The sequence below is a fragment of the Schistocerca gregaria genome, chromosome 1, assembly GCF_023897955.1.
Source record: "Schistocerca gregaria isolate iqSchGreg1 chromosome 1, iqSchGreg1.2, whole genome shotgun sequence".
Classification (NCBI taxonomy): Eukaryota; Metazoa; Arthropoda; class Insecta; order Orthoptera; family Acrididae; genus Schistocerca; species Schistocerca gregaria.
Window position 1 is genome coordinate 226,165,105 of NC_064920.1, and position 23,726 is coordinate 226,188,830.

The 23,726-nt window shown below is 42.5% G+C and overlaps 1 protein-coding gene across 1 annotated transcript in view; it reads right to left on the reverse strand.

The window, feature by feature from the left end:
- LOC126339955 (uncharacterized) overlaps nucleotides 1–23,726 on the reverse strand; it is a 284,117-nt gene that overhangs the window by 118,761 nt on the left and 141,630 nt on the right. The window contains exon 11 of the mRNA XM_050001678.1: nucleotides 11,302–11,509. Coding sequence (XP_049857635.1) covers nucleotides 11,302–11,509 — 208 coding nt within the window. The remainder of the gene's footprint in view (nucleotides 1–11,301; nucleotides 11,510–23,726) is intronic.

Here is a 23,726-nt window from a genome sequence, read left to right on the forward strand (position 1 = left end):
ATGCATAAATAATGCAAAACGAACGAGATCCGTTTTTCTGAAAAAAGGTATAACAGTATACAGTTTCGCGCTTGGAATTTCAGCATGATTCGGAATCAACCCAACGCCTTCAGACTTCATTCTGACGAGGTGTGTGGCCTTGATGCTTATGTAAGGAGTGCCTCTTGTGCTAAAACGTCAGGTATGAGTCAAGGTGGCGTTGCAGAGAACTTCAAGTTTTGTGGTTACCTTACGTCCATTACAGTACTGCTCAAGATTGTTTAAGATAAAGCTGACTCAATAAACTACTTCTGAAGGACTTCAGTTAAGTGTCGAAAAGTCAGCTTCTTACATTATTCTCCGTTACGTGTTTTCTAAGGCTGTCTTCGTCAACATCATCTTCTAATGGCTATATTTTGCCACTTTTAATAAGTTTGAGATACGGTAGTTTGTTTCGCAAGGTATTTGTCTCTTCATTTTAAGTTATTGTGCTATATCGGTGAGCTCTATTTATAATTTTCATAAACGAAAGTCAGACGAAATAATTATAGTCACATTTTTTGAGTATGGACCCCGTAAATAGCAGTAATGAGTGTGATAATGTCTCATAAAAGTAACAGTTCTCTTACTAACCTTTTATAATTAAGATATAGTATGAAAAAATATTTCCGAATAATAATTTCATTTTATAAAATTAATTTTCCTACTTTTAAATTATTGTAGTGATTGCACAGAAGAAACTGAAATACGACGTAGGTAACTGTTTGTTAACTTCCAAACATCTCTGTATTGTATTAGCTTTCAATGTAAAACATCTTTATTTCTATTTTGCGTCTCGAGCTGAGGTGGAGGATGCTGTTTATAACCCATAAGCCATTCACTGGGTAACATGGAAGACATCTGACGCATGTCTGGCAGTGTTAAAGTATTGGCTGCGTAACAAGTGTGGAAAGATAAGTAGCAAATGCTATATGTTCCAAAAATTGGATTAATTGTAAGAATTCCTAAACCTGGATATTGGACTGAATTAAGAAATCAACAGTTCCACATGAAGTGTACGAAATAATCATTCAGGACTCTTTCCCAATAATGGAATCACAGCGATTAACACTAGTCGAGAATACCGATCAATAAGAATAACCACAAACAATATTTCGCTTCCAGCTCTAGAATAACTACAAAAACGTTGCAACTTTTCATTTTGTAATTTTATTTTCGTATTTGAATAAATGCAGGGCCGTTGCACACTGCAATCACTCTTCCGTATTGTGTGCTGTCCTTTTCGTTTCTTAATAATTTTGATAGTTTGCAACTTCCAATAGATCTGTAAAATTTTCTTTCTTGGTCTTCGCTTGGTTCTGTTTTCTGTAATTTTTTCTTACAGTGCATCCGTTAAACATTGTGTCTAAATAAAAGTTCAGAAACCTTTTTTTCTTCCTTTTTGTTAGTATTGGGTTTCTCAGGTCACTGAACCCTTTCAAAATATCTTCATTAAATTTCCTTTCTGCCGTTCAGATTTTCGTTCGTCATGTTTAAGCTTTATCTGCCGTCCTTTTAGAGTGCCAGGTTGCACAGTTATAAAGAATCCCGCTACAGTTGACTTTCTTGATAAATTATTTTTTCTTTTCTCTACTAAACAAACTGTTAAATAATAAATTTCTTCTTTTGCTGAAAGCACATTTTGCTGCTGTAATTATTTTTCTGATTTCTATGCTACATTTATCAACATTTTCTACTCTATTGTTTCATTTTTGACATCATGTGCCGTTGTTTATGATTTTCTTACTATCAGAATTTAGGTTTTGTCAGTATTAATTTTAATTTCATACTTTTTCATAACTGTTATAAATTCATAAGGCATACTCTATTTTTCATTATCAGCCACTAAGCTAATTTCATCTGCACATAATAATCAGTAAAAGGTAAATTCTTTCACGTTAACTCCACATATTTTCCCTTTAAAACTATTAACGTTTGCGTGGAAAAGGCTAAACAAATTTGGTAATAATGAGTGCCCTTGTTTCACTCCTTTTCTAATTTAGACTTTTCTCTACTACCTTACTAGTAAAACAAAAAAAAAATTGCCTAGCAAATTTACCTCTAATATGTTTGAAACGCTAGATGGAGAACGGGGCTATGTAAAAGGAGGTAGTGGTTTTTTATTGTGATTCACAGTCAAGTCACTACAAACACGCCTGTAGCCTGACGAACGCTTCTACAAAATGATCGAAATATTGGTTGTTCTAGCGCTGTAGTATTTTTAGTATTGTATAAGATGAGATTTTAATGAGGTCATCCACAAATGGCTCCTGTATTGTCTCACCTTCGGTTGTGGTTTGTAACACATGTCATGTCAATGTAGTACAGGAATACATATGTGATTGGCGAAAGGATGTTCTATGTGACACGGTCGGAAATAAGATATAAACAGTTAATTCAGCATTGCTTGGAAATTTTGTGTAGAGCTCGTAAGATATTTTTGCAGCCTTATTAGCGGGACGCGCTCTTGTCTGTATGTGTATGAGTGTGTGTGTGTGTGTGTGTGTGTGTGTGTGTGTGTGTGTGTGTGTGTGTGTGTGTGTGTGTGTGTGTCTGTGTGGTGCGTGCGTGTGTTTACTTCCGCGCGATCTAATGCCGACGGAGCTTGAGGCAGTGCTGTGCAAACCGTTTGCATTCCGCACAGTCCCCAGTCGCCGAATGTATAAATTATATGTGTGCTTCTAAAGGGAATCCTATTTCATTCTGCCTATAAAACAGAGGCAAGTTCAGGAAGCGATGATGGAGGCTGAGACGGCCGCTGTGGAGAGCAGTTCTAGGCGCTTCAGTCCGGAACCGCGCGACAGCTACGGTAGCAGGTTCGAATCCCGCCTAGGGCATGGATGTGTGTGATGTCCTTAGGTTAGTTAGGCTTAAGTAGTTCTAAGTTCTAGGGGACTGTTGACCTTAGATGTGAAGTCTCATAGTGCTCAGAGCCATTTGAACCATTTTGTTGCCAAAGCGAAGTACGAACAATATACTTAAATTTTCATAAATTGAAATTTTAAATATTCTGTTTAATGTCCATTTTTAAAACCTGTTTTTTTGACATATGCCTCTACGTTTATGTTCTAAATACGTACGTAATGGGGATAAAGATTCGAGTTCTTAGACAGTGGCAAAAAAAGTCTATGGGTCTTGAAGCAAAATTGAGCGCTAGCTACGTCATCTGAAGACCTGTTTAACTTGCAGATTTCAGAGAAAACAGACATTTATGTTTGCTTGAAAATACTGGGAAGAAGGGGTAAATTTTGTACAAACAGTGAATTAATCGTTATTTCCTGGGAACAGAATTCACTTGCATCGAAAGGAAAACACCTTGACCAAAAATGGCCTAGCCCTAATTTATTTTAAGGCTGTTTCATATTACCCATCCACCCAAAGGCAGCATGCTACCGAAGGTTACATAATATACTATTATACACACAGCGAGATGCCACTGCAAACTTAAGACACTGATTGTTCTTCCCTCTCTTTCATGTAGTATCTGTATCAGAATAGAATTGTTAATAAAACTGTTCTGTTGAGGATTATGTTTCCAATCGTGAATTAATGACTAAATGCTTTTGTAATCTTCTTGCTAAGATGTTACTGGCTGTTAACGTCCACCTTTGTGTCCACAACCCAGCGCAGGTTGGTTGATGTCCATAAGTGGCACATCTTCACTCTTAAGCTATTATGACCAATTACGTGGCCTATTTATGGTATATTGGCTAGATATTTTCGATATTTCTGCTTATAACGTAATTATATTACAGGCAAATTAAATAATCTGTGGAAAACTTGTGACGTTTGGCGTCTATCGGTCAACGCAATCGACAACAATCTTCGATATGCCGAGCACGCCGCTCAGAAAATTGTTTCTGTTGGCTGCGATAGTTGTGATAGAAACGCCGGGAGGTGCCACATCACTTTTGTTACGGCACTGATTTCCCGGTATTATTTTAAAGAGGATTAACGCCCGATCGAAAATGAAAAAGCAAGCAGCTTCACATAAAAATGTTTAATAATGTTTTGACACTACACACAATATTGCCGGAGATTGAGATACATCAGACTGGAAATAAGCTCTTCGTTTCTTTAACAACTAAAATCAGCACTACGAATTCGTAAAGGAACATTATACAACCAATCAAATAAACATATACGCACACGCACCGAGTGTGACAAGAACTATGTAGGGTATAACGAGTAATTCTCCCACACCAATTCTTTAAAGAATCTAACTCCCATGTTCAGAACCGCTTCAAACGTGTGATTACTTTACAAATGAGTCAATGTGTCAAATATTTCACGCTAAGCACTCAAAACCTTAATAGTTGAAGACGCAAAGCCCTAATTAATTTGGTTTTAATAATTTAGCAGGTTCATTCAGTGGTTACTGTTACGTGGATGTTGTCAGCAGAACGTGTTGCTAATGGTGTTAGTGCTAAAGAAGTAATAAATTTATGCCTTATGCCTGACGCTGAAATTCTTCTACATAAATAGTCGTAAGCGATAAACTTTCATCCTTTCATTATTTTGCGGAAGTGTCAACAAAAAAAAAAAAAATCAGAAATGTTAGAAATTTTGCGTAGACTTTGACTCTCATTCTCAGTACTGGATGAATATATTCTGGATGATTTATGGGGCTTCAGCTTTGTTTCCTCAAGATGTATACATATTTTCTAACTTTAATAATTGATTTATTGTATCAAACCTTTAATACAAGATTACACTTCTTAAGTAGATTATGACACCATTTTCACTTTTTCAATTCGGTCAGTAATTATATGAAATACTGAAAACCAAATTTTTGTTCCTTCTGGAAGCCGTTATATAGGTAACCTGTAACTGGTATTGGGTGGCAGATTTAGCCGTTTAGTAAGAGAGAAAGAGAGAAGCAGCCAGCCCGGCTAGCCGCGCTGTCTAAAACGCTCCTTCCCGAGAGGGAAGGCTTGCCGGTTCCCGGCACGAATCCGCCCGGCGGATTAGTGTCGAGGTCCTGTGTGCCGACCAGCCTAGGGATGGTTTTTAATGTTTCCATCTACCTCGGTGAATGCGGGCTGGTTCCTCTTATTCCACTTCGGTTACACCATGTCTGAGATTGCTGAGCAAACACTGTCTCCACATACGTGTACATCACCATTACTCTACCACGCAAACTTTTGGGGTTACACTCTTCTGCAATGTGAAGTTCCTGGGGATTGTGGGTCCACTGGGGGCCGAACAGCACAGTAACCCTGGGTTCGGTGTAGGGCGGCGGTGGGGTGGGTGGACTGCTGTGGCCTGTTGTGGGGTTGTGAACCACTGAGGGCTACGGTGGGACGAAGCCTCTTCGTCGTTTCTAAGTCCACAGATTAAATACACAATAAAGAACTTTTTATATTTAAACTGTTCTTGAAGCTTTCTATATTTCGGAATACACTACCCATCTCAGTAAAGGCCAAAACATTCTTGGGCCCAAACAGTGGTCATTTCTAATAGAGAACTTGGAAGAAAATCTTGTCACGGAATCTTCGGTCGTGGAACATCGCCCCTCATAAGAAGTGTGTGGTACACTATCCTAGGTTAAGGATAAACGTGTCTATAGTACCGCACCCAGCGAGCGGACCCGATATTGAAGTAAAATTTTGCTTTCTCTTGATATAATTCGAAAGAAGGAGTATGTGCTGTGATGAGCTCCATTTGTGAAAAGGTGCAAGCCTTCAGACAACCAGTCTTCCTTTGCAAACAATGAGCTGAGAGCGCAGCAACCGCGGTGCCGATTTTGTTTAATATCCTCTTCCGTTTCGTAGTGCTCTGCCTGAGTTTTCTGAAAGAAAATTCAGCGACGACAGTTGTGGCCCCTCTCAGATTTGACCCACAACTCCTCTCTGGAGAAGAAAATAACATTGAGGTGACAAAGACATAGCGAGGTTATATGAATGCTGCGACATTGAGGAAGAGTTGTACTTTACGGTCGCCCTGTCGGTAAGGCACGTTGCTTTTCATACGAGGAAAAGTGTTGCAACGTTTTGCAAGACTCCTCCCGGTGGATCTCCTGCATGTGACGAAATTAGAAGGCAGCCCATGCCGTCAACACGGTCGCATGTGTTAAGGGCATGAAACTATGTTCATTATTTCTTTCATAGCCGATGAAATCATCTGACGGTACATGGCAACAGAGGTAAAAGCATTCCAGTAAAAACGGGTCAGTACAGGACCACAGTGCGAGATAACTGCGAGTGTGTGGTTACGACCCACTACTGACGTTTGTACTAAGTGCTGCCCTGATTAGTAGAAATGTATCTGAAAAATTGTAGTTTATGAATGGAAAGAGATATGACAGAAGTATCCACCAGAAAATTCTCCCCTTACTGAAAAGTGTTTACTATGGAAATTTCCTGGTGAACTCAATGAATTGGATTTCGTGACACCAAGATGTGTGGACTCGCTATGAACCTAGATATTCAGCTATGAAATTTTTGTGTGTTTTTCGGTTATATGATATATTGTTTTACGTGTATTTCACACGTGAAAATTTTTTGTTTAAGAATGTAGGATGATCATGTAAAACAAACAAACACTGTCCTAACAGGCCTCGAGGGCCAACGAGACCGACCGGCCACCGTGTCATCCTCACCCTTAGGCGACACCGAATGTGGTATCGGAGGGGCATTCGGTCAGGACACTGCTGTCTCGCCCGTTGCCAGTTTTCGTGAATGGTGCCGCTAATACTCAATCAAGTAGCCTCTCAATTGGACTGACAAGGGCTGAGTGCACGCAGCTATCTAACAGCATTCGCCAAACCTGGTCGATGGCCTATACAAGTGCTAGAGAAGCTTGTCAGCGCTTAACGGCGGTGATCTGACGGGAAGCTGTGGCACCACTGCGGCAAGGCCGATGGTAAAGTGACCATGTAAACCATACAGATGAGAATAATATGTTAAATGTACATTTTTGTGTACAGCCCCCATTTAATTCGGCTCAAATTTCGCCCATGACCTATCTTAACAGAAAACATAATACTACTATACAAGGCCAAATGTTATAATTTACTGCACTTTCGTAGCAGTCAAAAGTGGTGTTCCACGTGTCGTTTCATAATTTGCAAGCACTATTGTACCTGTATCGCCAGTGAGTTACGAACTCTTTTAAATTCCCTTGACCATCTCCTAAATATTGACAAGACCGTATTATATGCTGCTCCAGTTCTTTGACCGTTTGAAGGAGAGGTGACCCCACACAGTAGAATCAGTACTATCGGTCAGGTGATCTCAGGGACCAAGGTATAGGCCGTTCTCCACCTATTATACTGGGCCATTACATGTTGTCTCACATCAAACATCTACCCTATTATGCTTGTACCACATTCCCCAATTATGAACCATTTAGATGGGTCAAAGTCAACGTGATGACGTACCCAGGGAATGAGTGTAGAGCGGAAGATGCAAGAATTTTTCATTGTCACTCTCAGCAGGATTGTAACGGAGCTGTTTTGGTATTGCTCTCCTCCAACATATTATGAAGTGCGAGGTGTGTACTACCCGACCACGATTTTGTTGCACTTGGCCTGACTTGACCGTTATCAGAAACATCCGGTGACTTTACACTAAACAAGGACAGTGGTGACTAAGAAATGCGCACAGCACTGTGAATGATTTTAAGACGTTTTGATTTTAAGACGTTTGTGTGTATTCTATCAAGTGGATCAGCGTGTCCTCGTGAAACATGACGACACAAAAGCTAACCGAAGCGCCCCGACTCTCTGGTGCAATGATATTGTGGTCGAGCAATATGTGTGTCGTAGGGGTAACTGTCGTGAGTGCTTGTACACTGTAATTTCGGATTTGTGTTGTTGTGGATGAAGGGCTTCGAGATGATGAAATCCGGTGCCGGCTCATTGGCCTCTCTTCTCGAAAAGCACCAGCGGAATGCCGAACTTAACGTCCTCATACGCTGGAGGGATCACTACCAAAACTGTCACGTGACCTTCCTTCATGAAACACTTCGATGAGGACAGGAATTGAACCCAAGCCTTTGGCGCAAACGTTGGTGGTCAGAAACTTCACGACACCACATTGCCGGTCAAATACTGGCAGTGAACATTTTCCACTACCACTATTCGAATAGGCTTACCTACGAGTCGAACGTTACCCCATAGTCGAACGTCAGCGACCTCGGCTACGGAAGCAGGTTATGACATAGGGACTTAGGCGAGAAGTTTACGATACAAATATATCCGTATTAACAAGGACGGTATCACAATATCACACATTTATTAACGTGTCTATTTGTTTTTGCTTATCAAAGTGATCATAGGTTATTCTGTCAGTTAGATGCATGAGTTTGAGATACTCTCGGTCAGTGTGGTAGGAGACATTCAGTAAAAAATATGACGGAGGCATATATTTAAAAGATTAGGCTACAAAATAAAAATACTGCAAGTATTTCTTACACTCTGCCAGAAAAAACCGAAAATAAACAAGATAATTTTCGCGACGAAAAAATTCACCAGTGTGTATTCTAGTTTTGGAAAAAATATTTGATTTCTTGAAAGTAATCAAGGTAATTAATAAGACCTTTATTAGTAATTTGAGGGAAAATTTTCGCCAGAAATTTCATAGCCAAACGAAGGGTGAAAAATGGGCAAACGGAGTATCAAATCGACCAGCGCGACGTTTATTTCGCAAATAAATAAATAAGTAAAATAAAAAATTAATTGCGTGAAAGTAGTCACCACAATTAGAAAAATTAATTAGTGATTTGAGGGAAAACTGAAATGTTTCACGAACAGGTGCTTGGGGGGTTGATTTGGAGACCAAACTCCGAGGTCATCGGTCTCATCAGATTAGGGAAAGATGGGGAAGGAAGTCGGCAGTGCCCTTTCAAAGGAACCATCCTAGAATTTGCCTGAACATACATGTTTGTGTATGTTTCACAACTCTTAATTCTAGACGAATTAGATTTTGGTTGGTCAGTTGGTTGATTTGGGGGAGGGGACCAAACAGCGAGGTCATCGGACCCATAGGATTAGGGGAGAAAGGGGAAAGAATTTGGCCGTGCCCTTTCGAAGGAACCATCCCGGAATTTGCCAGAAGCGATTTAGGGAAATCACGGAAAACCTAAATCAGGATGGACGGACGCGGGATTGAACCGTCGTCCTTCAGAATGCGAGTCCAGTGTGCTAACCACTGCGCAACCTCGCTCGGTGAAGAGGTGCTGCTATGTACGTGAATAAAGGTTTGAATAATTTATTCCTGGCCTAACTATTTTGCGCATGAGAAGTTACATTGTTGTACATTATTGTGATTTTTCACCCCTTCTGAACCAGACATATGTACTCATGTACTGGTAGTGTCCGGAAGGACTGCACGACGGCTCGAAAGCAAAGATTTGGGAACACTGTCAGCTCGACGAAAGCCTACCCTCCGATCGGATCAGCATCGGTGCCGAAACTATTTGGAGAAGACCGTGAACGCAAATCTGCGGCAAACTTCACGTTCAGTAATTCGATAACAATCTTAATCGCATTTATTATTGTTATAATACCGTCAACCGGTTTGAACCCGACGTAGGTGTCATCTTCTGGGCGTTTACATCATTGGTCGATAGTTGATAGTTTCCTTCCAGTATGTAGACAGGAGTGACACCACCAGCAGTCGACCAATGGTGTAAACGCCCAGAAGATGAGCCCTTCGTCGGGTTGAAACCGGTTGGCGGTATTATAACAATAATAAATGCAATTAAGACTGTTCTTGAATTACTGATTAATCATACTAATCGCTGCTCCTCTCCACAACCATGTTGTCCAAAAAATTTCGCGTTCTACGTCTACATCTACATTTATACTCCGCAAGCCACCCAACGGTGTGTGGCGGAGGGCACTTTACGTGCCACTGTCATTAACTCCCTTATCTGTTCCAGTTGCGTACAGTTCGCCGGAAGAACGACTGTCTGAAAGCCTCCGTGCGCGCTCGAATCTGTCTGATTTTACATTCGTGATCTCCTCGGGAGGTATAAGTAGGGGGAAGCAATATATTCGATACCTCACCTAGAAATGCACCCTCTCGAAACCTTGCGAACAATCCACACCGCGATGCAGAGCGCCTCTTTTGGAGAGTCTGCCACTTAAGTTTGCTAAACATCTCCGTAACGCTATCACGGTTATCAAATAAACCTGTGACGAAACGCGCCGCTCTTATTTGGATTTTCTCTGTCTCCTCCGTCAACCCGATCTGGTACGGATCCCACACTAATATTCAAGTATAGGTCGTACGAGTGTTTTGTAAGCCACCTCCTTTGTTGATGGACTACATTTTCTAAGGACTCTCCCAATGAATCTCAACCTGGTACCCGCCTTACCAACAATTAACCTTATATGATCATTCCACTTCAAATCGTTCCGCACGCATACTCCCAGATATTTTACAGAAGTAACTGCTACCAGTGTTTGTTCCGCTATCGTATAATCATACAATAAAGGATCCTTCTTTCTATGTATTCGCAATACATTACATTTGTCTATGTTAAGGGTCAGTTGCCACTCCGTGCACCAAGTGCCTATCCGCTGCAGATCTTCCTGCATTTCGCTACAATTTTCTAATGCTGCAACTTCTCTGTATACTACAGCATCATCCGCTAAAAGCCTCATGGAACTTCCAACACTGTCTACTAGGTCATTTATATATATTGTGAAAAGCAATGGTCCCATAACACTCCCCTGTGGCACGCAAGAGGTTACTTTAACGTCTGTAGACGTCTCTCCATTGATAACAACATGCTGTGTTCTGTTTGCTAAAAACTCTTCAATCCAGCCACACAGCTGGTCTAATAATCCGTAGGCTCTTACTTTATCAGGCGACAGTGCGGAACTGTATCGAACGCCTTCCGGAAGTCAAGAAAAATAGCATCTATCTGGGAGCCTGTATGTAATATTTTCTGGGTTTCATGAACAAATAAAGCGAGTTGGGTCTCACACGATCGCTGCTTCCGGAATTGATTCCTACAGAGTAGATTCTGGGTTTCCACAAATGACATGATACGCGAGCAAAAAACATGTTCTAAAATTCTACAACAGATCGACGTCTGAGATATAGGTCTATAGTTTCGCGCATCTGCTCGACGACCCTTCTTGAAGGCTGGGACTACCTGTGCTCTTTTCCAATCATTTGGAACCTTCCGTTCCTCTAGAGACTTGCGGTATACGGCTGTTAGAAGGGGGGCAAGTTCTTTCGCGTACTCTGTGTAGAATCGAATTGGTATCCCGTCCGCGTTCCGCACGTCTCCGGTTTCGGTGCTCCGACACGTTTGCGCGCGACTCACCTCTGATGTCCCCCACGCCGTTGGCGTCGGAGTCCTTGAAGGATTTGGGGTAGACCTGGTAGACGACGCCAGTCTGCCACCACTTGAGCGCCTCGCCGGCGGCCAGCAGAGGCAGCGAGAGCGCCAGTAGCACTGGCAGCAGCACGGTCGCAGCTGGTGCCATTCCGGTAGGAGCGCGGCCACTGGCGCCATGTCGCGCGCCGCCCGCCTATATGGCCTCCGGACTGCCGCCGGCCCGGCCGCTCTGCGCATGCACGGCGCGCTGCGCCGCTGCTGGATTCGTTCGACCGCCACGGCTCTTCAGATAAAGTTTATTAAGGGTGGGGGGGGGGGGGACATCCATGAAAATCACACAGTATTTAAAAGTCGCACAAAATCCACAAATTTGAAGATACTGCAGTAAATGTTTCACATGAAATTAACACATTTACTGTTAAATTCTTGGATTATATAAAGAGATTGAAGACACAAAATTTTGTAGAAATTTCTTGGGTAGTTTCGGGGGAAAAGGTATATATATATATATATATATATATATATATATATATATATATATATATACAGGGTGTTACAAAAAGGTGCGGCCAAACTTTCAGGAAACATTCCTCACACACAAATAAAGAAATCATGTTATGTGTCCGCAACAGCTTAATTTCCATGTTAGAGATAATTTTAGTTTCGTCAGTATGCACTGTACTTCCTCAATTCACCGCCAGTTGGCCCAATGGAAAGAAGGTAATGTTGACTTCGGTGCTTGTGTTGACATACGACTCATTGCTCTACAGTACTAGCATCAAGAACATCAGTACGTAGCATCAACAGGTTAGTGTTCATCACGAACGTGGTTTTGCAGTCAGTGCAATGTTTACAAATGCGGAGTTGGCAGATACCCATTTGATGTACGGATTAGCACGGGGCAATAGCTGTGGCGCAGTACGTTTGTATCGAGACAGATTTCCAGAACGAAGGTGTCCCGACAGGAAGACGTTCGAAGCAATTGATCGGCGTCTTAGGGAGCACGGAACATTCCAGCCTATGACTCACGACTGGGGAAGACCTAGAACGACGAGGACACCTGCAATGGACGAAGCAATTCTTCGTGCAGTTGATGATAACCCTGATGTCGGCGTCAGAGAAGTTGCTGCTTTACAAGGTAACGTTGACCACGTCACTGTATGGAGAGTGCTACGGGAGAATCAGTTCTTTCCGTACCATGTACAGCGTGTGCAGGCACTATCAGCAGCTGATTGGCCTCCAGGGGTACACTTCTGCGAATGGTTCATCCAACAATGTGTCGATCCTCATTTCAGTGCAAATGTTCTCTTTACGGATGAGGCTTCATTCCAACGTGATCAAATTGTAAATTTTCACAATCAATATGTTTGGGTGACGAGAATCCGCACGCAATTGTGCAATCACGTCATCAACACAGATTTTCTGTGAACGTTTGGGCACGCATTGTTGGTGATGTCTTGATTGGGACCCATGTTCTTCCACCTACGCTCAATGGAGCACGTTATCATGATTTCATACGGGATGCTCTACCTGTACTGCTGGGACATGTGCCTTTACAAGTACGACACAACATGTGGTTCATGCACGATGGAGCTCCTGCACATTTCAGTCAAAGTGTTCGTACGCTTCTCAACAACAGATTCGGTGACCGATGGATTGGTAGAGGTGGACCAATTCCATGGCCTCCGCGCTCTCCTGACCTCATCCCTCTTGACTTTCTTTTATGAGGGCATTTGAAAGCTCTTGTCTACGCAACCCCGGTACCAAATGTAGAGACCCTTCGTGCTCGTATTGTGGACGGCTGTCATGCAATACGCCATTCTCCAGGGCTGCATCAGCGCATCACGGGTTCCATGCGATGCATGGTGGATGCATATATCCTCGCTAACGGAGGACATTTTGAACATTTCCTGCAACAAAGTGTTTGAAGTCACGCTGGTACGTTCTGTTGCTGTGTGTTTCCATTCCATGATTAATGTAATTTGAAGAGAAGTAATAAAATGAGCTCTAACATGGAAAGTAAGCGTTTTCGGACACACGTCCACATAACATATTTTCTTTCTTTGTGTGTGAGGAATTTTTCCTGAAAGTTTGGCCGCACCTTTTTGTAACACCCTATGTATTCACCTTTTCTCCCGAGACTACTCAAGAAATTTCTACAAAATGTTGTGTGTTCAATCTCTTTAGATATAGTGAGCTTCTCTTATCAGATTCTTTTGAATATATCGACGAGAATTTTAATAATTTTGTAAATTTGTAAGTAGAATATGTAATTCCTGTAAAATTTCAAGCAGGTAGCTCCATATCTCAGCGTACATTCAGCATATCAAAATTTGCTCTCGAGACAACATTTATTGGGTTTGTAGACGCAAGTGTAGATTCAGAAAGGTACATAAACTAAACAACGCAATTTTCAGGAAATTCAATCTAAATTTCAACCCAACGTTTTTTCTCGTGCCACCTCTTCAGAAGGCCCCAGATCTGTACTTAGGGTCTTCCTTTCCTTCAAGGCCTCTCTTCTGGTTTCTAGTTTTCTGCCCCTCTTTCCTTTACCAAGTCTCCAACTACCTTTCGAGCTTCAGAGCGATGTTATAAACATACTTTTCTCAAGATGTCTTGAGTGACATTTCCTACCTTAAAGCTCTCTCTCTCTCTCTCTAATACCTTCATCCTCTCTAAGTTCTCGTTATTGAATGCAAAATGGTGAAAGAACAGAATACTTGAGTAAATCTCCATCAGTAGCACAACACAAAACAAAAATTGCTTCTTCATGCACAAAGTGAGGTTGTTATTGCCCGCCCGGTTAGCCGTGCGGTCTAACGCACAGCTTTCCTGATTGGGAAGGAGCGCATGGTCCCCGGCACGAATTCGCCCGGCGGACTTCTGACGAGGTCCGGTGAGGCGGCCAGTGTGTGGATGGTTTTTAGGCGGTTTTCCATCTGCCTTGGTGAATGCGGGCTGGTTGCCCTTATTCCGCCTCAGCTGCACTATGTCGGCGATTGCTGCGCAAACAAGTTCTCCACGTACGCGTACACCACCATTACTCTACCACGCAAACATAGGGGTTACACTCGTCTGGTGTGAGACGTTCTCTGGGGAGGGGGTCACCGGGGGCCGAACCGCACAATAACCCTGAAAGAGTGGTTCGGTGTGGGCGGTGGGCGGGTGAAGTGGACTGCGGTAGTCGTCGTGGGGTTGTGGACCACTGTGGCTGCCGCGGGGACGGAGCCTCTCCGTCGTTTCTACGCCCCCGGTTAACATACAATACAATTGGTATCAAGTTATCTATAATCAAAACTGATAAGCGATCACAATAACTAATTTTCAGTTATTGTGATCCCTTCTCAGCTTTGGTTATTGATAATTTGATACCAGTGTCTGAGTTTAATTTGTACATATCAGCACTGAAGATGATCACTATGTGATCGAAAATCGATTCTGCCATCAATAAAATATCAATATTACGGCCAACACTGACTTTCCTTTTAATTTAACATACATTGTCGTTGTGAACACAGCACTCCACAGAGTCGCCAATCAATACAATACAATACAAGACAAGGTTGTTATTGCTTCTACGATGCGGAACAGACCTCATAGGATCTATAAAACCAAAGAGTATTTATGACAGTCCTCTCAAGGTATCCCGTCCAAGTTTGTTTGAAAATGTCTCAAATGAAAAACAGCCCACAGTTGCACTAAATTCTGTTTATTTTAAACCTTGACCATGGTTTCTGCTATGATAATATAGCCTTTTTCAGAAGTTATCTACAATAATAAATGAAAAATGTCATTTATTTGTGTGGATGATTTCTGAAGAAGGCTCTATTATTACAGCAGCAAATAAAGAGAATTTTGTGAAACTGAGGGCTGTTTTTCATTTGACACAATTTCGTAGCGGTTGCCGTTGTCACTGCCATGATGAAAATAATTGTTTGAAAGTAATACTCAGAGTCGTTGTTCCCAGAGCTGGTATTGAAGTGTTGCTTCTAAAAGTGGACGTTGCAGGTAGGTCGCTTAGCACAAGGGGGTTTTCTGGTCTAAAAGTTTCAAAAGATCGATTTTTATTGCATATTTCGATACCTTATATTATGGAGGACACGAGGGTAAACCGTTTTGCCCGTAAACTTAAATACACGATCATCGGCCCGGCAGTCCCGCTTCGCCGGGCGCCTATGGACGCAGTTAGACCTGTACACGAAGACCTATCGAACGTCAGTTTACTGGGAAGATCCGTTGGCACGAAAACGCAAAACTCTAAAGAGTCAATAATTCGCTGATTTGGACGCTTTCTCCAAAACACATCTATTTCAGTAAAGAAATGTCGAAATTGCAAACAGTTTGGCTACAGCTATCTTCAACTACGGCTTCAGTGAATGTCAAGGGTATTCAACTCGGCAACATGGCGTTCGAGTTTGACAGAAGGCGCAACGCGGACCGCCTTGTAAGCTCAGAGCACGGCGCGTCTACGGCCAGTGAAGGAGCCAGATCAGCTGCTCCTGAGGAAGCAGTGCACGCCAACGACATTTAGGAGATCGAGGAAAGCGTAACGTATGCTCCAGGCATCCCAGAAAACTGTCGAAACCCTTTCAAAAACTTTGAGCGCGATTTCCTAAAAGTCATTTTTTTTTTGGGTGTTTGGATTGCTGAAAACCTGCTCAGCCGTTTTTAATGCCGCTTAGTTACTCTGGCGACATACCATCTGACTTTCGGAAAAGCATCATCCACACAATTCCGAAGACGGCAAGAGCTGACAAGTGCGAGAATTATCGCACAATCAGCTTAACAGCTGATGCATCGAAGCTGCTTTCAAAAATAATATACAGAAGAATGGAAAAGAAAATTGAGAATGTGCTAGGTGACGATCAATTTGGCTTTAGGAAAAGTAAAGACACGAGAGAGGCAATTCTGACGTTACGGCTAATAATGGAAGCAAGGCTAAAGAAAAATCAAGACACGTTCATAGGATTTGTCGACCTGGAAAAAGCGTTCGACAATATAAATTGGTGCAAGCTGTTCGAGATTCTGAAAAAAGTAGGGGTAAGCTATAGGGAGAGACGGATCATATACAATATGTACAACAACCAAGAGGGAATAATAAGAGTGAACGTTCAAGAACGAAGTGCTCGTATTAAGAAGGGTGTAGGACAAGGCTGTAGCCTTTCGCCCCTACTCTTCAATCTGTACATCGAGGAAGCAAGGATGGAAATAAAAGAAAGGTTCAGGAGTGTAATTAAAATACAAGGTGATAGGATATCAATGATACGATTCGCTGATGACATTGCGATCCTGAGTGAAAGTGAAGAAGAATTAAATGATGTGCTGAACGGAATGAACAGTCTAACGATTACACAGTATGGTTTGAGAGTAAATCGGAGAAAGACGAAGGTAAGGAGAAGTAGTAGAAATGCGAACAGCGAGAAACTTAACATCAGGATTGATGGTCACGAAGTCAGTGAAGTAAAGGAATTCTGCTACCTAGGCAGTAAAATAACCAATGACGGACGGAGCAAGGAGGACATCAAAAGCAGACTCGCTATGGCAAACAAGGCATTTCTGGCCAAGAGAAGTCTACTAATATCAAATACCGGCCTTAATTTGAGGAAGAAATTTCTGAGGATGTACGTCTGGAGTACAGCATTGTATGGTAGTGAAACATGGACTGTGGGAAAACCGGAACAGAAGAGAATCGAAGCATTTGAGATGTGGTTCTATAGACGAATGTTGAAAATTAGGTGGACTGATAAGGTAAGGAATAAGGAGACTCTACGCAGAATCGGAGAGGAAAGGAATATGTGGAAAATACTGATAAGGAGAAGGGACAGGATGATAGGACATCTGCTAAGACATGAGGGAATGACTTCCATGGTACTAGAGGGAGCTGTAGAGGGCAAAAACTGTAGAGGAAGACAGAGATTGGAATACGTCAAGCAAATAATTGAGGACGTAGGTTGCAAGTGCTACTCTGAGATGAAGAGGTTAGCACAGGAAAGGAATTCGTCGCGGGCCGCATCACAGCAGTCACTAGACTGATGACCAAAAAAAAAGTTACTTTTGTAGGAAACTGAACTGGTTACGGTCGTAAAACAAGACGATTACTCTTACTTTTTTCAAGTCGCCACCATTTTGTGAAAAAATGACATTCTTCGCTTTTCAGAGGTTCTAACCATAGCTACATCATATGTTTTAATAATTTTTTTGGTCTGGTTTGTTTCAAACCACCCTTTTACCTGAACAGGGTCCACCCTCATACCTGTGCACGGCGTGCATTACGATCTTGACTCCATTTTGTTTAATAGCCCCTTAATATTTTTTACCAAAAACTTTTTAATGCAGGTAGAAGATGAATAAAAGGATATAAGATTGTTGGACTTATTCTTTGATTTCACCTCAAAAAATATTGAAACTGAGGTAAAAATCGGACGTCTAGACCAGAAAACCACCTTAACTGTATGTCTGGCACTTCGGATGCGATTCTTCAATGAAATTTTGGAAGCGTATTGTGCCCATTTCTATTAATAAATAAAATATAAATTGAAAATTGACATTTTCGGTCAATTTAAAGATCGTCTCTCTTTAAAATTGTATTTAGCTGTTTTTGCTAGGCGAGGGCTCAAATGGTTCAAATGGCTCTGAGCACTATGGGACTCAACTGCTGTGGTCATCAGTCCCCTAGAACTTAGAACTACTTAAACCTAAGGACATCTCACACATCCATGCCCGAGGCAGGATTCGAATCTGCGGCCTTAGCAGTCGCACAGTTCCGGAGTGCGCGCCTAGAACCGCGACACCACCGCGGCCGGCTAGGCGAGGGCAAAAAATACGTTGCCCGTTATAGAGACTACTACAAATCTTATTATTATTATTATCATTATCATTATCATTATCATTGTAGTTCGTATGGTAATTATACATTATTTTAGATATACATATAAAATGTGTACGTAATTTACGAATTCACTGACGTGTTATTTAGTAATTTATCACATCTGCTGTAGTGTGCAAGAAGTGTGAGGGATTTCCAGTGTACGTATTTTGGGAAAGCTCTTCAACAATGTGTCTGACAATTTGTCTTGGCCAGCCAAGATACACTCCACAATAGCAGTCTTTCCCCATCCGCACAGTAGGTTATATCATCTGCAATACTTAGTTTGCATCTTGTTGAGTATACTTCATGTCCCTGGGGGTACATCAAGTTCCCATTGTTCTTGGCTTGGAGAAAGCTAGGGAACTCTGGTGGAGTGTTATTGTACGGTTGCTAGCTATTCCCAGTGGAGAAGGGGGAGAGGGGACATCTGGAGTTGATTCTAGAGTTGCGCTCTAGCAAAACTGCTGTTTGCTAGTTTTAGTACAATACGTAAATTACGTAGTAAATCGTATTCTTATCAGTACTACTGGTAGCATTGATAGGGAAAGAAATATAACTGAGTGTGTAAGAGAGAAACTGGGAGCTGACGATTTCTCTCTCCTTTTTCGCACTTGTGTTCAGTGTTTGTCCATTGCGTATTTGATATATTTACAGAATACGAGTTAATTTTGATGCAAGCACAGTTTACAAGCCAAACATAAAAATAAATGCATGTATAATTATGGTTGTTACTTTTTACTCAGTAAGACGTTCTTCATCATGATAAAAGGCAAGAGTTTCATTTTATTATTGATAAATGCGAAAGTTATTTATGAATAACGGAAACATGTTTTATGTAAGCTTGACGAAGTACTGAGGTCTTATTTTATACATTTCTGCTTTGCGTTTTTTTACCTTTTGGTCGAGGAACTTGCGTTTTCTAATGCTGTATGATAAATCTATATTGGTGCCTTTATTTTTTCTTCAACTTCCCTCTGTTTCATGTTAAAAATCAAAACTTTTCGAATAAATCTGAATTAAACATTGAAAAGTCCAACTTTGCTGTAAATATTGTTTACTTTGAAGTAAGAGACGTAGAACAACTACATAGAAGAAAAACGTTCCGCAGGTTATGTGGCCTGTTATACGTTCTCACTTACTTTCCAGACGGTTTAACGCTTCCGGTTTGTAAGGGAATCTCGTAAGACACTGATCACATATACTGTGTGATCAAAAGTATTCGGACAACTGGCTGAAAATGACTTACAAGTTCGTGGTGCCCTCCATCGGTAACGCTGTAATTCAGCATGGTGTTGGCCCACCCTTAGCCTTGATGACAGCTTACACTCTCGCAGGTATACGTTCAGTCAGATGCTCGAAGGTATCTCGGGGAATGGCAGCCCATTCTTCACGGTATGCTGCACTGAGGAGAGGTTTCGATTTCGGTCGGTGAGGCCTGGCACGAAGTCGGCGTTCCAAAACATTCTAAAGGTGTTCTACAGGATTCAGGTCAGGATTCTGTGCAGGCCAGTCCATTACACGGATGTTATTGTCGTGTAACCATTCCACCACAGGCCGTGCATTATGAACAGGTGCACCATCGTGCTCAAAGATGGAATCGGCATCCCCGAATTGCTCTTTAACAATTGGAAGCAAGAATGTAATTAAAACATCAATGTAGGCCTGATGTGATAGTGTCACGTAAAACAACAAGGGGTGCAAGTCAGTCCATGGAAAACACGACCACACCATAACCCCACCGTCTCCGAATTTTACTGTTGTCACTACACAAGTTGGAAGCTGATGTTCACGGGCATTTTCCATACCCATACCCTGCCATCGGATCGCCACATAGTGTACCGTGATTCGTCACCCCACACAACGTTTTTCCACTGTTCAGTCGTCCAGTGTTTACACTCCTCGCACCAAGCGAGGCGTCGTTTGGCATTTCCCGCCGTGATGTGTGGCTTATGAGCAGCCGCTCGACCATGAAATTCAAGTTTCATCACTTCCTACCTAGCTGTCTTAGTACTTGAAGTGGATCCTGGTGCAGTTTGGAATTCCTGTGTGATGGTCTGGATATACACTCCTAGAAATTGAAATAAGAACACCGTGAATTCATTGTCCCAGGAAGGGGAAACTTTATTGACACATTCCTGGGGTCAGATACATCACATGATCACACTGACAGAACCACAGGCACATAGACACAGGCAACAGAGCATGCACAATGTCGGCACTAGTACAGTGTATATCCACCTTTCGCAGCAATGCAGGCTGCTATTCCCCCATGGAGACGATCGTAGAGATGCTGGATGTAGTCCTGTGGAACGGCTTTCCATGCCATTTCCACCTGGCGCCTCAGTTGGACCAGCGTTCGTGCTGGACGTGCAGACCGCGTGAGACGACGCTTCATCCAGTCCCAAACAAGCTCAATGAGGGACAGATCCGGAGATCTTGCTGGCCAGGGTAGTTGACTTACACCTTCTAGAGCACGTTGGGTGGCACGGGATACATGCGGACGTGCATTGTCCTGTTGGAACAGCAAGTTCCCTTGCCGGTCTAGGAATGGTAGAACGATGGGTTCGATGACGGTTTGGATGTACCGTGCACTATTCAGTGTCCCCTCGACGATCACCAGAGGTGTACGGCCAGGAGATCGCTCCCCACACCATGATGCCGGGTGTTGGCCCTGTGTGCCTCGGTCGTATGCAGTCCTGATTGTGGCGCTCACCTACACGGCGCCAAACACGCATACGACCATCATTGGCACCAAGGCAGAAGCGACTCTCATCGCTGAAAACGACACGTCTCCATTCGTCCCTCCATTCACGCCTGTCGCGACACCACTGGAGGCGGACTGCACGATGTTGGGGCGTGAGCGGAAGACGGCCTAACGGTGTGCGGGACCGTAGCCCAGCTTCATGGAGACGGTTGCGAATGGTCCTCGCCGATACCCCAGGTACAAAAGTGTCCCTAATTTGCTGGGAAGTGACGGTGCGGTCCCCTACGGCACTGCGTAGGATCCTACGGTCTTGGCGTGCATCCGTGCGTCGCTGCGGTCCGGTCCCAGGTCGACGGGCACGTGCACCTTCCGCCGACCACTGGCGACAACATCGATGTACTGTGGAGATCTCACGCCCCACGTGTTGAGCAATTCGGCGGTACGTCCACCCGGCCTCCCGCATGCCCACTATACGCCCTCGCTCAAAGTCCGTCAACTGCACATACGGTTCACGTCCACGCTGTCGCGACATGCTACCAGTGTTAAAGACTGCGATGGAGCTCCGTATGCCACGGCAAACTGGCTGACACTGACGGCGGCGGTGCACAAGTGCTGCGCAGCTAGCGCCATTCGACGGCCAACACCGCGGTTCCTGGTGTGTCCGCTGTACCGTGCGTGAGATCATTGCTTGTACAGCCCTCTCGCAGTGTCCGAAGCAAGTATGGTGGGTCTGACACACCGGTGTCAATGTGTTCTTTTTTTCATTTCCAGTAGTGTATGTCTGCCTGTTACACTTTACGACCCTCTTCAACTGTCAGCGGTCCCTGTCAGTCAACAGACGAGGTCGGCCTGTACGCTTTTGTGTTGTACGTGTCCACTTCACTATCACATCGGTAAAAGTTGACCTAGGGATGTTTAGGAGTGTGGAAATTTCGAGTTCAGACCTACTTCACAAGTGACGCTCAGTCACCTGACCACGTCCGTGAGTTTCGCTGAGCGCCCCATTCTGATCCCTCAAGATGAATAATGACTACTGAGGTCGCTGATATGGAGTACCTAGCAGTAGGTGGCAGTACAATGAGCCTAATATGAAAGACGTATGTTCTTGTGGTGTCCGGATACATTTGATCACATGGTGTACGTACTGGAAGCGATCGTCCTATACATACGCAACACACCTAATGTACAGGTAACACGGGGACCGTAATAGAATGAAGCTACTAGGAAAATTATTTTACTCTACACTAACTTATTCGAGTCTATGGTAGTCTATAGTTAATTTTACAGCTCTGGATAATTGTGATACGGAGCATATCTTCATGAATTGGCAGCTGCTGGTTAATGTAACGTCCGTTTTTCCCTTTAGAAGGATATTCTATCTTCTGTCGTTAGGTAGTGGATTGTAAGCGGGTGCCCGGAATACTGGAGTGATCTTGAATGTGTCAGTGACAAATTACTTTGTTCAATTTTGTTGACTGCCTACCAGCTTCATGTGCCTTCTGTTTATCCAGACAGGACTGCATTCTTTTGCCGTGGAGTGTACATGACAATAGACGGGTGATCGTATACGCAGCTAGCCGTTTAAGTCCTAATTTCAAAAAGATTTCCATTATGCTATTGCAGATACAAGATTTTTGCGCCATAAGTAAACGTTAATAGCCATGTAGTAAATGAAACACTCTGTGCTATTTTCTTGGGGTCCAGTTGGGTAAAATGTCAAAACGGAGGCAGTACATCGCTAAACTGTTTAAGGAGCTCAGTTTAGCGTGTTTTGTCCTTAGAAACACCTCTTACTGCGTTGATCTGAAGAGATGAGTGCAGTTTCCACTTCCTTTTGTCTGTTGGAATTATCTTGTGGATCAGTCAATCTAAACTGAGCTAAGTGTTTATTCAGCAGAAGCGAGGAATAAGAATATTATGTAGTGTAGATAGTTGATCATTTTCACCATACTTTCTAACAATCTTGCCGTTCTTGCACTCATTTTCAATCCGTCCTCTCCTCACTTTTTTTATTGACAATACTAATTTGTTTCAGTTCACCTATGATATATACAAGAACAATGTAATATACAAAAATAATTTTGATGTTTACTTTGCCTTTTCGTCTAGGGTTCAAAGTGTAGTTATGTATTTTGTAACAATCTCCAATCTAACATTAAGCTAAATATTCAGAATCCCTAACATTTCAAAAGAAAACTGAAGAATACTTCATTGATCACCATTTCTGCAACCTATCTTAGTATTTAGGTTTAAGGGTTGAAAATTTTTGTTAGGTATATGACAAGTAGAAGTGTAGAACTGTTCATTGTAAAGATGCATGCCAAGTAGAAATAAACTGCAAATAGGACTTAATATCTAAGGATGTAGGGAACTGTTTTCTTCATACAGTTGCCATTTACTCAATAGCAGACAAACAGCAGTACAACTAACATGTTTGCAGCACCTTTAGAAGTAGCAGCTACCTTTCTAATTTGGATTAAATTCAGCTGACATAACCACCAACACCATTAAACAGCAGTGGTTGTTTATTGTTAATACAGAATAAATATGAAGTTTCTACGATTTCCCTATCTTTTACTAATGTCTGCTTCGACTATTTCTACATCTTTGAAGAATGTCTTCTTAGTGAAATCTACTGAACACACTGAATGGACGGATGAATGAATGAATGACTGACTGTATGAATGAACGAATGAATGAGTAAATATTGTATTAACTAGACGAAACACACTAAGTTTCAGGTTATAGGCCTTTTTCTATCACACAACTGATTCAAAAGATTGGATCCAAACAAAGAAAAACGCAGTTTCTTAAACTATTGATTCTTTAACAAAGCTA